The sequence below is a fragment of the Hylaeus anthracinus genome, unplaced genomic scaffold (genome assembly GCF_026225885.1).
Source record: "Hylaeus anthracinus isolate JK02 unplaced genomic scaffold, UHH_iyHylAnth1.0_haploid 11981, whole genome shotgun sequence".
Taxonomy (NCBI): domain Eukaryota; kingdom Metazoa; phylum Arthropoda; class Insecta; order Hymenoptera; family Colletidae; genus Hylaeus; species Hylaeus anthracinus.
The window spans coordinates 5,642,599-5,657,187 of record NW_026534329.1 but is presented as its reverse complement, the minus strand read 5'-3'; the positions used below and the strand labels follow the sequence as shown (position 1 = coordinate 5,657,187).

At 36.3% G+C, this 14,589-nt stretch overlaps 1 protein-coding gene across 11 annotated transcripts in view; it reads left to right on the top strand.

The window, feature by feature from the left end:
- Window positions 1-14,589, top strand: part of LOC128885777 (potassium channel subfamily T member 2) — a 212,056-nt gene that overhangs the window by 165,305 nt on the left and 32,162 nt on the right. For 9 of the 11 annotated variants that reach the window (XM_054140046.1, XM_054140045.1, XM_054140049.1 and 6 more), the window contains 3 exons: window positions 10,281-10,355; window positions 14,258-14,341; window positions 14,417-14,511. In XM_054140046.1, the coding sequence (XP_053996021.1) occupies window positions 10,281-10,355; window positions 14,258-14,341; window positions 14,417-14,511 (254 nt within the window). The remainder of the gene's footprint in view (window positions 1-10,280; window positions 10,356-14,257; window positions 14,342-14,416; window positions 14,512-14,589) is intronic. The other 2 variants (XM_054140043.1, XM_054140042.1) reach the window with 2 other exon arrangements.

Genomic DNA, 14,589 nt, shown 5'->3' with positions numbered 1-14,589 from the left:
AGACAACCATTTGGTCAGAGGATTAATTACATAGAAGTAATTGAAAATAGAATGCAGTTCATTGGATAAAGTTTGAATTAAGTCACAATTATTTATAAAAATGGAAGAGCAATGAAGATAAAATACAATAAAACTTTGCTACTAAGCCTTCTATTGAGAAATTTATTTGATTTTGACTTAGGTTCTCTTAGGATTTCTGATAAAACTCAGAGTAATTAAGATATCGAAGAAAATAAATATCGAAGCAAAGTTTTAACCACCTACAGATTTTCAAGAGTATTAATTTGGTAATGAAACTGTTAAACATATTACAAAAATTATCGGGCTCCCGGAGTCCAGTGACTCCCAGCGACTGTAAAATTATTATTCAGCGGTGTCAGATATTAACAAGCCGGTTGCTTTCCACGTGCACGGATCCGAGATAGGATCTGCAACGCCATGTAGCTGGTGTAGCACGCCATTTGCTAATCGAGCATTCCGGCGACCCGATTCGTCACGTTGTAACAACCGACAAACTCGATAACGTTACATTGATAACGTATAAGCGTGATAATCGAAGCTGCCCCCGCCAGTATGCTCCTGTTGTAAAATTTCGATCTACCTCTGGGAAGTGTGTCGTTAATCCTCGACTGGCCCATGAAACTTAGATGCACGATATAAAAACGTTGGTATCAACTCGCGAGATTAGAAATCCAATCGCTCCGATAATCCGCTCTCTTTTCCACCCTCGTTCTTTATCTTCTCGTAGTTGGAGTCTGTCGTCTTTTCATGATTCGGCGGTGTCGTTAATGGCATTATCGTTCTTGTCGTTACTACTATTGTTATAACTCACTATAACTTATCGTAGTTATCGTTATTGTCGGCTGTTATTGTTCCAGCGTCGGGTTTATCGTCTCGGATGTGTTCTACGCGCGATGGTTGGAGGAACGCTTCTTAACTGTTTCCTGTTTCAGAAAACCCCATTGCAAACGAGAGGATTTTGTAGATACTATGGAAATGGCATGGTGACAATTTTCAGATCGAATGTATAATTTTTGATAAAATTATTACGAAATGCCAACATTTTTTGTTACGACGAAAATTTATTTGCTGTTTAAATCGTAATTTCAGTTTAGAAAGCTAATATATATTCACAAATTTTGGGTTGTGTTCAATATTTGGAGCTCTAGGTGAAATTATGTAACTTGACGATAATTTTAAGATCAAATATATAATTTTTGAACAAATTATAACGATATGGCAATATTTTGTGTTATGATGAACATTGATTTGCTGTTTAAATCGCGATTTTATTTTAGAAAGTTAATATATATTTAAACTTGATTTAAACATTTGAAGCCCTAGATGAAATTATGTAACTTGGCGATAGTTGTAAGATCAAGTATAGATATAGAGTTTCTTGATATTGAAACGAATATCGTCTGAAGACCCAAGATACTCATGGTTAGAACGTGTTCAATTGGCCGCTCAGGACCACTTTATGTACTGGTTTCCAAGTGTTCGCATGTTAGGAATGTTTACCTTGGGATTCTCGGTCTCGTTATGTACTACACATGCTCGAGAAACTTCGATACTTACAGTTACAACATCAGTTCGCCTCAATTTTTAAATACTCGAATATCAATTAGACCGCAACTGCTTTTCGAACTAATTAAAATGGACCCAACAAACATTCGAGTCTATAAATTTCTATCAAATATTTTGTTTTCCCAAACCAAGCGACTTCAAAAAGTTTGTAAACCACTATCCAACTACTCAAGTACTGAAGTACTTCCTCCACAAAAAGGCTCCCAATTTGCCAAACAAATACCTATACCTACCCTACTTACGACACCTACAGTCAGTCACATATCTATTCGTACCCTTTATCTCTATCGAACACATTTGTCGAAATTAAACAGTGAGCCTGATATTTCCGAATAAATGTTTCATTATGAATATGTATATCCATAAAGTTTATTCTGGGCTCATTCAAAACCCACCTCGATTCTATCATGGTTTGGATTAACTTCGTTTGGTTAAATGACTTGTCTTAGAGACACCTGTTCCAGTTAAATACAAAAATACTTCACTTGTTACTAAATTGAATAATACATGAAACAATTGTGTATAATTTACAGTCAGTCTCATAAGTACTTGTACGTCTGTTGAAGAAAGTCTAAATAAAATGATCATGTTTTACGTTTCCAAATAAAGATTTTATTGTAAATATATTCGGGAGTGAACTTCGCACACGTGTATATTTATAATAAAAAATTGACGTGGAAACATCAAATCCTATCATTTAATTTCAGACAAATTTCATCAATAAACATAATTTGTCTAAATGAAATAATCAGTTTTATGTTTCCAAATAAAGATTTTATTGTAAATATATTCAGAAGTCGACTTCACACGTGTGTATATCTACAATAAAATATTGACGTGGAAACATCAAATCCTATCATTTAATTTCAGACAAATTTCATCAATAAACATAGATGGTACGCATATTTCCGGAACCGGTTGTACTTCGCGAACCTGTGCAAACTACCTCGCCCAAAATTGAAACGTTGTTACACGATGCTCGAGTACATATTCCTTCCAGCCAGTAATGCAGCCTCGATGGAACGTCCCTCGATGGCAATTGATACAAATCTTCTCGACGATCGTTCGAATGCCAGCACAGCCATCATAATCAGGCAGTGATCTCGCGCTCGGTACTCCGGCTCGTCGAGTTGACCCAAGCAATTCCCCAGAAAATGGGATGACGTAGAATCGCGCGGTCCCAAGGCTTTCGGACTGCAGTCCATTGGAAGAGAGCTCGCTGAAGTGTCGGATATTGAAGTGGGCTCGAGTTGGCGGAGATTCGGTTAGAAACACCGGGTCTCTCTCTGCACGTGAATGCTCCAACGCTCGAGCACGCGTACAAGCAAATAGAGACACGAAACCAGAGTCGGTTTATACGGTTCGTAACCTGTGGGTTTTGCCTCCGCCCCCACCGAACGGAATTCTATCACGGCTAGCGACTAATGATCGTTGAATGGGGCACAGTAACACCGATGCGTGCTCCTGCTTCCTACACGGCTAACGTCATGTTCGTCGTTCTCGATTTACGGAGTTCGCTGACGAGAGGATTCGTTGTCTGATAGGGTTAAAGGGGGTTTGGTATTGTCGGAGGAAACTTGACGCGATGAACGCAGCGATTACGCGGGCAAGTGAACGAGGAGCTTCGGAGATTCGCGAAGATCTTAAGGGGATGTTTTATCGAACTTGGAAGGAATAGTGAAACGCGATTGTTTCTTGAGTGAATTCAACGATCGAGGACACACAATTTAAAAATTACCGACATTATCGTTTAGGTCGAATTCAGGTCCATATTTATGCACACGAAGAAAGACTAAGTTTTCTCTGAAACTATACTATTGAGATATTTTTAACATTTTTTCTATACTAATTTTAGCCCAAGTCAACCCTAAAAATTAAATTACATTTAATAATTCAGGACTGAAATGGTTACGGTATCAGGTCATCCTATAAGTTCATGTTGCAGTCTGAGTCAATATTTAATAAAAGAAATTACAGAAATTTTATAGTGACAATATAATGAATACGTCAGAAAGGTGGGAAAATACTGTAAAACCAGAAAGATTACCTTTTGTTATAGCACTTAAGGCTGTGTTGCACATATTAATTTGAGTAGCAGAAGAAGAAGTTGCATGAAGTTGTATGACGAACTGATACTTCCTTTTCTTGCTACACGCATCTTTTTTCAATCTCTTTTAAATCGAAAATCTACAAAATGATGTTGTAGAGATCGAAATAAGTGATAGCTCAAGATAGTTCGAGATACACTAGCTCGTCGTGAATACGAATTTGCATTATTACAAATATACAAATTCAATTCCACAAAACAGCAGAGCGATACAATTATTATTACCGCTCAGTTTTCACGACGATGAATATTTTTGCTCAATTCGCAGTCAACGCGAGCCGACCCAAATTTTCTGTGTTCCTTAATCTCTTTGCGCCAACGAAATGCAATTATTGGTAAAACAAAAGGTTGTTCGCGAAACCGCAGAAACGTCTGAATATGTATTCACCGGCTCGCTTATTATTTTTAATAAACTTTGACGTGGTCAAAGATTTGGCAGCTGTAAGCGAATGGTCCGCAGCAGACCCACGACGTTGTTTGTTATACATTTACGGATCCCTAGACAGTGAACGATACAAAGAGCGCTCCTTTTCCACGGCAGCAATTTAACGAAATGAAATTCGTGGTTCGAGGAACTGAGCTTCAGAAAAGACGAATTTCTTTCTTGGTCGTCCGTTTCCTTCCAAATATTGCGATCGTTTGCTGTTCGTCTCAATGGTTATCAATAATCATGATCGTATAATTTTTTTGTTTTGTTTTTTTTTTTAAACTTCGCAGATTGATGAGGTTTTGAGAAAGAAGACAGAATGAATTTCTGCTCTCTGAAAGGCAATGATCGTTGATTGGCCTGTCCCATATTCTCCAACCGAAACGTCTGTTATAATCGCGAGAGGTACAGAATGTCAAAATTTTTGAGAAAAGCGGATTCCATTAACCAGGAACGCTTTTGCAAGCTTTAGGTCGGATTATCAACGTCTGCCGAATGTAATATTGCGCTCGAGATACTAAGGAAGGAAGACCGTAATAAAATTGCAGTCCCGCGATGAATCTCGAGATATATAACGTTTTACTCTTCTCTGTTTTGTTTTATCCTCGTGGCTCACAACGATGAAAAGGGAATCGGTACTATTGCAGATTCTACCGAGTTCACCTAAACTCTTTGGTAAAACTTTGACGACTTTAAGCAATGTAAATGCCAAGAAAATAAACTAGAATAAAAATTCTATTCGTGTCTTTTCCATTAAAATAATTATTCTTAATTTTTCTGGTACCTAACATTACCTAATATCATTCCTAATAATCCTCCTAAACGTTTCTAGTAAAATAAACTTAAAACTTTAAACTACGTTAAACTTTAAAATTTCGTCTTGAGAATTTTCTTTTTGAATTGAAATGGAAATTCGTTAAAAAATCTCAAATATTTTCGAGCGCAGTACACGAAATAGAAACACTGAAAATTGATCATCAGCGAAAACATTCCCCCATTCGAATAAACCATCAAGCATGTAGACACTATTTGACACTGCTGGGATACGATAGTGGAATGTAAACAATCATAGCTGATCACTGAATAACGATAAGAATGACAGTATTGATTTGCACGTGTAGTGTCGGTAGCCTAGCATAGCAACGCGCTGAAGTTTATCCAACAATCAACTTTAAACTACGATAATCAGCTTTATGTTGATCCTGAATCACCAACGAGTATCAACTGTTAATCAGTTTATGCGCTAGTTATTTCCCAGAAATATTAATCGTCGTCGTTGTCTTCAATTTGAAAACCTGTCGAATTCTTCCAGAAAGTAAGATATGAGAACTATTCGAACATCGCGTATTTCTAGTGCATCCTCTACAAAGTGAAGAAAAAATAGGAACATTACACTTGAACATGTTCTCTCGTTGATATAAATTCCAATATCGCAGTTAAAGGGTTAAGAGGAACGAGGACAGCGTACGGTATTTTTCGCTTAGCCGTAGGCCTTAGAAAGCCTGACCGAAACGTCTGACCCAATACGATCCGTAACTACTTACAAGATTGATCTTCCTCTCTTCAACCCATACTACTACTTCGGCTCGCGTTTGTTGATGTACAATTTTTTATTGAAATTTTCTAGAGTATTGACAAAATTCAAAAAAAAAACAATGAGAGCTACTACGTTCCAAGAGCATGTTCAACTCTCTAAATAACTGATCAGTTTGAGTGACATCGATTGAGATATTCTTTCCTGTACAACCTCAAGCAGTAGCATGTATAATAAATAACGAAAGACTGACGGACATATCGAGAATCAGATAGGAATGACGGAAAGCAAATATTATCCTTATCACAGTTTTCAAACTCAAACAAAAAAGCTTTGCCTCATTAGTCAAGTGTATGCGTGTCCGACGAATTTTCATAATTGATATTAGAAATTCTTTTTGATTTTTAGACCAAACCTTATAAATTATTACGTTTAAAATGAACGCTTGAAATTTCGTTCAGTTTTGCTCTGAAATTATAAAGAAGATTTAATACTTTTTAATTTATTGACTAATACTCTCAAATAAAATGACTGATTTTCTCAAACACAAAGCCTTGCGAATAAAAATATTGTTTTTTACTTTAATAGATTTAATTTTTCGCGTGAAATCACCTCTTACACAACAGTACCACGTCGTATGAGACGTCCTCTATGTATCTCTAGAGAAATTACGCTCAAGTTCGGTCACTTATATTTCAGTCCTTACTTGCAGTCGAGTTGCTACCTGGTTTTCATTGTCAGTTACTTGGCGCTCTCGCGTGAATAACGCTTAGCGTTAATTACAGATAGATATCCATCAAGATGGTTTAGTCTGTAAACTAAGTTACGCTTCGTGCTGCAACAAGAACTATTACTGAAATATGTTGTACAGTTAGAACATACATAACTCCATCTTCGCTTCTCTTGCTTGGATTTCAACGTTCGAATGGTTTCGATATATGGTTTCGAAATATGCCAGAGATACGAAATACATGGATCGATTAAGTGACGAATAGCCTGACACATTACATTCTATGGACATCAAACGTAAAATTAAGCTTTATACTCAATCATGTTGGCAATATACCGTAATATTTCCGATTCGACGCTGGACTAAATAAAAATATTTATATTCAGTTTCGTTGTTAAATAAAGAATGCGTCACTGTTTTATACAGGACGCATTTATTACGTACTAATATAATTAATATTTGCTTTTGATAGACCACCATATAATAACTTTCTACGTGGAGTTTCATTTTCTTTCGAAGCTGCATTGTACTTTAACAAAACTCGAGTGATTACAGTTTTTATAAATCGATATCCAGTGCGTATAATGGAAATTATTTCAACAGCTCAACGAGAATAAATCTGTATTACGAGAAATCGTTCATTTTAAATATAACATTTTTCCAATGGAAATAATTATTTATCATTGAAAACAGAAAGTAAAGACTCCTTTATTGACATTGATGGGAAAATGTTTGCAAAAAGAAAATTTTGAATTTTCTAATAATGGGGAACCGATGTAAAGTTAGACTTCCCAAATTGAATTGCTTATCATTTTTAAACTAAAAAGGGGCAAATAAAAATTCCAACGAGGCATTAATGAGCAATCGTTGGATAGACATTTGCAAAAAGAAAACTTTGAATTTTTTAATATCGGAGGGACCAACTTTACACGGCTAATGTCTAATGCGTTCCTAAAAATAAAAATCTTGAATGGTTGTCAACGTGTCAGAAGATTGAAAGTAAACGATGACGGCGAGTCCGACGGTTAACAAAATCCATTCACGTTGTAAGGTTTACTGTTTCGCGTTTGTCTCGTTAGTCGTCTTCCAATCTTTCTCCCTTAAGAATGCCTCGAGCCGTCAAAGCTTGGCCGCGACGGATGACAAAGGTTCGAGCCCTCGACAGCTTGACAGAAGGGAATCGGAACGGAAAATGTATGCACGATGGGCGAATACGAATGGGACATTAGTCAGTGTTGAGGTGTAGCACAGTTTTTGAGGAATTCCTCGGGGATGTTCGATCAGAAAGGGACGAAGAAATTTGAAGAGTACCTAGGGGCTTATGTCAGCGCTTCCCTTTTGTTCGTTTTGATGGAACAGGGGAGACGTATTCATGAAAATTCTGTACGTTTGGGAATTTCCACGCTGTTGTAGACAAGAAACAAGGAGGTCTCTTAAAGAGAGGGTATTATTACAACATAGATTGACGATATCATTTATTTCTCACGTTTACAACAATGATATACAGCAAATATTAAATTGGTACAGCTACGTGTGTATCTGTCATTCGCTTCTGAATGTTTAAAAAGTTTTAGTGTAGGCCTGAATATAATTTCTTTTTTCTTTGACGCAAGTTTTCAGCAAGTGCTTACTGAACTACACTTATGAACATTCAGGAAGTGAAACTAGAATAATAAACAATCAGATTACCAATAGAACTGATAATTACGATATATACTACTAGAATAAAACAACTTCTTGCCTGAAACTTTAACAACCTTTTTGTGAAAGATTCCTTTATGATATAATCATCAATCTTGGACAATTTATCTTCCTCTTATGTAAAATACTTGGAAAGAATACAAGAATTCTTCTCATTTTAAAGAAAAAGTAAATTTTGCAGCAGATTGTCTTTTAATAACTTTTCATCGATCCAAATGCGCGGATTCGTACCTAGAAATCGTGAAAAATGTTTTCTGCGCGCTTTGAAAATTTAGCCCGTGTGAAGTTGGAATTTTTGAATCGAATACGATGACTAGCGTGAAACTTTTCCATCGAAAACTTTTAGTTCGACGAACTACGCTCCCGCAAAACGTTCCGTTTTGCTCTACCGTGGGATTTCAGAGCAACGCGAACAATATAAAAAGTGTAAAATTTTACTAGTATCGCACCATCGCATTAAACCATTTCAATTTGGCACTCTGCGTTGGTACAATGAAAGTAAATTTTATAGTGCGAGGTAAACCTGCCCGATTAGTCACAAAGACGAGGAATATACTATTTCTCTATCCAAATTAATTATTTTAAAACACTTATTGTTATCTAGTCATTGACGCATCGTTTAATTAAATGGGTTCACTTAGCACCAAATTCAATCTATTCTAACGAACAACGAACGTTTCACATCAAACTACAAATTTCAGAAAACTTATGCCCTACGAATTAATTAATTTATTAATTATCTCGATTGTGCATGGAAACGTATTACCGTGCATTGAAATTTTTTATACTTGACGCAACATACTAAACGATCCATTCAAGCGCTCGCGACAGGACCGAGTAATTAAAACTTTGATTCAAATCCTTTGAAAGTGTATGTGGCCCTTGGAAATTAATTTTTGTTTACAATACAGGGGTGAGAGGTACTTGGAAATGTCAGAAAAACCGTTTCTCGGTTTTGTATAAGATTGTAAAGATTTACACAAGGTTGCAACGCGTTTATGATTTACGCTGCAGGTGAAATCTGTCGTTTAGTTTAATTAAGACGCGGCACAAAGTCTCCTTTGAATAAGTAATGTTACGTGGAGAAAGTTCACTGTATCGGATGAGGTATAGGAAATTGATTTTCTTTCAAGTTTCTTAAACTTCACTTTCTCGTGAACTTCCTCGATAAAGGAAAACTTTTGGTGGAACTCCCACAGTAGAACGAAATTATTATTCTATATAATACTATACAGGGGGCGAACAACATGTACTACCGGGCACGAGGTGGTTCCTGATGAAAAAATAAGAACAAAATATGCAATACAATTTTTTCGTTGAATGGAGAGTAGCTGAGACGATTCTGAACCATAATTTCCTTTACAAAAATGTCAGATGGTGCTTCGTTTTTGTATTATTTCGAAAAACCACCGACCAATTACAGCGTCCGAGTAGCGCGCATTCAGTCGCGAGAACATAGGCTAGAGCCAGGATTGGCTGGCTACAGCACGTTACTCGAGCGCTGTGATTGATCGGTGGTTTTTTGTCAATAATTCAAAAACGAAGCACCATCCGACATTTTTGTAAAAGAAATTATGGTTCAGAATTCTGGGACACCCTACATAAAACTAAATATAACTATATTTATCTTTCTAAGACACGTCAATTTCAGAATGAAAATATTATTTTACCTGGTTCTACTTGCAACATTCTTCTGCAACTAAACTGTTTGTAATGTCTATTGACAAATACTACTAATTTTCACGAAAGACACTTAAACAAAGATTAACTTCGGAAATGTTACACTTATTATTTTACAAACCTGGTTCTCTTGTGTTAAAAATAAATGTTTAAACTCTCGCGCATTGTAACGTACGGCTCGAAGAGGTTAAAAGGAAAGGGTCAAATTTCTGTATAATTTTAGTAAATGAAACAGCGCAATCACGAGATTAGTATAATGCTTTAATTACAGTTTGTCCACTCACGCGTGCCAGTTTGTCCATTCGCGAATCCGGAGGGAACATTCAATACGGGTTACGGAAATTAACGTAACACCTGTTGATTTAGCTTAACATTTTGAAAATCGTTGGTATAGCGCGAATGTCGCAGAAAGTGCAGGACGGCTATGTGCTTTGTTCTTGAATCTTTTTATGGCACTTTGCATTTTCTTAAAATTGTCGCTGGGTTTGTTGAGCTGCCTTCGTCATGTTCACAGGGAAACGTCTGGCAGCAGCTTCTCTCTTTCCACTTCATCCTGGAACTAGTCAACACGATACCATTCACGATTACGGTGAGTCACTTTATTCTAACGATACATTGCCGTATTTTTAATTAACTCTGAATGTTCAAGCTGTTATCTATCCTAATCTCCGTCGACTATGTATGAATTAACCTTCTGAGTACCAAACTATTATATTTTTTAAATTAAGACTAATTTTCTATATTTCCTATCGAAGTAATTTAGTAAATATTACAAATAACTTTAGCATAAAACAATTGATGTTAACTTATGATATGTCGTATAAAATGAAACACTAAATCATAGAAGCATCTAAAATAATATCAAAGCAAGGAACGACAGTACTGACGACTTCTACAATTTTTTTATTTAATACAAAATTAAAGAATCGTAAAGTAGAATTAGTTTTGCTTTAGAGAGAGTCTTCAAGAGTAACGAATTTTTTAAGCTAGAAAAATGAAGTAAATATTTTCCATTCGAAATATACCACAAAAGTTTCGGTCTCGACTTTATACTCCAAATATCACATAATACTCGAATAGATTTTAAGTTAGTGCAAAAAGCAAATTAGCGCATAAGACGCTTGTTATTTGCAATGAAAAGGATCACGTTGGAAACGTGTACGTAAGCACGAGAAAGTTTACATGGCTGGTGGAGAATCCGTTGAACCAAATATGTGTGACGCAGTGCTCGTGGGACGCGACAGTGTTATTCCCAGTTCAATAAGGCTCGTCGCTGACAAACTCGGACCCGTGAGATATGATGCAGTCCACCTCCGGTTCGTGTAATTCGAAACAAACCACCACAGACCCGCAGGAATTGTCATAGACAATCGTGTCCTCCTCGTATGCTGCACGGAAGACAGATCCTCAGGAGAACAAATCCGTTCGTGAGAAATTCAATACAACGAACCTTCGTTTCGCGAAACGCAGATGACGGCAAACATGAAAGTTTTGGCACAGATTGTCAAGAACACACGCTTTGGATACCCGAAACCTAACGTAGACTAATCGAATTGCGATAGTCTCGATTTAAAAACCATTCGTCTTGTAAAACAGAAAATGAATGACAGATGACTGAACATGGGAGACATTGTTAGAAATAATCTGGTGGTGGAGCTTAGGTTTGTGGAAGTTGATGCGATTGATTTGTGGAGTTTGAACGGAGCTTGAATCTGTGGTAGATGATACAGTGAAGCTTGCATTCACAAAAATTTATACAACTGTGCTTGAATCCCTGAAAATTGACACAATCGAGCAGGGGTTTTATACACAAACAAGTTTGAATACTTGGAAGTTGATACAGACGAGCTTGAGTTTGTAATAGACGATATAGTCAGGTTTGTATTCGTGGAACTACAAAATTAGACAGAACTGATAGTTTCAAATTTATTTGGCTACACATAATATTCTAATTATCATATTACCCTTCATCGTACTTCATAAAGTAAAATAAAATCATCTCTGATAACAAAAACGTTCACGATGAAGTCACAGCGAAAAATAATATTCTCGTCAATTATTATACCAAAGGAAATGGACGTAAATTAAAAAATTAAGAAATAAAGGAACATTTGAATAAAAGCAATCGAACATCGAGAAAATCTGCGCATTTTGAAGAGCCCTTCGGGTATATCGCGAGGATTGCTGAGCAATTTGTCCGGTACATTTTATTACAGCCGTCGAAACAGGCATTCCTATATAGAGCTGTAAAACGATTCGTTAAGGCGTGATTCGATAACAAACGTGCAGAAACGAGGAAGAAAACGTTTCCCAGACACTTAAAGCTTTTTACCGGCGATAAAACGAATTATATCAACCGTGCGATTCCTTCTGAGTTCCATTCCGCGGGGCACCGATAGGAATCTGTACGTTTTACGTACCTCCAGCACGCAACATCAAAAGGTTCTAATAGAACTTTATATTTCATCGAATCGCGAACCACAATGCGCAGACAACGTTTCGTTAATAAGCACCATGCCAAACGAACCGTGGAACTTGTTGCTTTACGTTTGCTACGTTGAATATGCACCGTCGATATGTAGTTACGGAATTCCACTATCCCAGGGCTATGACATGAATGGTAGTAACGAGCTTTCGTTCCCTGATCGGGAACAAAGGCTTGTTGCGTTAAACCGTCATTTAGCATTCGCGAGCTTCGAATACAATTGTGATTCCTCGCTAACAACGTTTTAATGTTAATGTTTGTTGTGAAGCAACAAGTATGGTGTTAAGTGTGTTTACTGGTACTCGGGGTGTTCAAACAGCTTTGCTAGAACAGTTTCAACGAAGCCGTGAAAGGGAATTTCAATGGAAAATCTGTTATTGGAAACAACTTGTGAAGCGAAGCTTCATGTGAGGTGGAATTTCTGTATTTGAAAACCATCTCTGTTGGATGTATTTTGTTCATTTGGCTGGAGTGTTTTTGAGGCTGTTGGCGTATCTGTAATTGATTTTTCAACGTGGAATTAACATCACTTTGGAAAGTATTAGGGTGAACCAAAAGTTTGTGCGTTTTTTACGTTTGAGGAATTTTTTGAAGTCATTATAATTGTAATTTAACGACTGTTCTCGAGATATAGTTAGCTTTTAACATATTATTTGACTGTATTTGGGATGTATACTTTTTGCACAGAAAGCTAGACTCATATTGACTAACATTTTGCAATAAAAATGTATTAATGTTAATACTTAATTTATTTTACACTTTACAATTTACAAGTTCGCAGCCATTAGCTCGATATTATTCGCGACGAAGAATTGTTCGTCACAGTAATCGGAAGAAATTTTTCTATACGTTATATCTGTTAGCTGAAATAACTAAAAATTAATTTCTGACAATAGTTACATTAATTATTAGCAATATTTGTTTAAACAATGACCGAGTACATGACTTTGCTGCAATATTATACCGCGCGGGCAGCGGTAGATGCTTTTTCTAAAAATGTTCAAAATCATTACTAACCAATAGATAACTAGTTTGTGATTTCAGTCACGAACCAATTACGTTTCGTTTGAGTAGCTTCTTGTGCGGACGACTTAATAATTTCCGAGTTATTGAAAAACATAAGTTTTGTCCCGCTATATCGCTGAAATATCACACTGTGCGACGATTCGCAGGGAGCGATAAGAGTCCAAGAATAAGCAGTCGTTTATGACTGTAAATGGTAGACTTTATTTTCAGTTAATTGCTGTGAATTAGTATTCTCCTGCGGCAATCGTGGTATATATTTTTAGCGAAATAAGTAGGTAAGGAGTACGAATTATGACTTTAAAATGTATAATCTACATCGGTGGCATATTTCATGTTACGGGAGGTTATTTTAAGTACTGCTATTTAAGTTTGAGAAAACAGGTTCTTGTTTCTTTAAATAAAACTGTCTGTTCTGAATTGATGCGAGCGTTCTCGATTACAATCTAGACGACGCGATGGAGTTTCTCTAACACAAATGGTACGCGATCTTGACGGTTTATCGATCACTATCTATCCTGCGGGGATTAACCTCGATCTAAACGCGAATGGGATGTAACTCTATCACGGGGAAGCGCTTTGAGATTTCATTGGCTTAGTCTCATTAGTTTTGTCTCTCTTCAGCGACACTCGACGTTTCAGCTGAATCCCTAAATCCCAAGTCTTCGTGTCTTGAACCATTCCTGAAGCATTTACGGACGTGTTCCAAAGTATGGAGCACGTACACAAAGTCATTTTAAAGGATACCAAATGAGCTAATATTTATTTCACGTTTCAATCATTTGTTTTAAAATCATCTTCGTAACCTACAAATGATATAATGTGTACATTGAAATGAATGAATTAGAAACGAACAGAGTTTGCTGAATTATTATATAAGAAATTTTTAAATAACGTTTTACTAAATATCATAAATGAAAATAACGTTAAAGTATCAAATATACAACAAACTTTATACGCTAAATGATTAATTTTATTTTCAGTTGCTTTATCCACCAATGCGAAACCTATTCATTCCGGTGTTCCTAAACTGCTGGTTGGCAAAGCATTCCTTGGAAAATATGTTCGTAAGTAATTTATTTATATAATTCACATTGAAATACGCATTATGCATTTACTAATCTTCCAAACTCGTGTTTCAGAATGATTTACACAGAGCTATGCAGAAATCCCAGTCAGCTTTGAGTCAGCAACTGATGATCCTTAGTGCAACATTACTGTGCCTTGTCTTCACTAGGTGAGTAACTTCAGTGAGTTCTTACTTGTTATGTAAGTGTATGGTCTTAGTAATTTTTTGCTTCAAATCTAGTTCAAT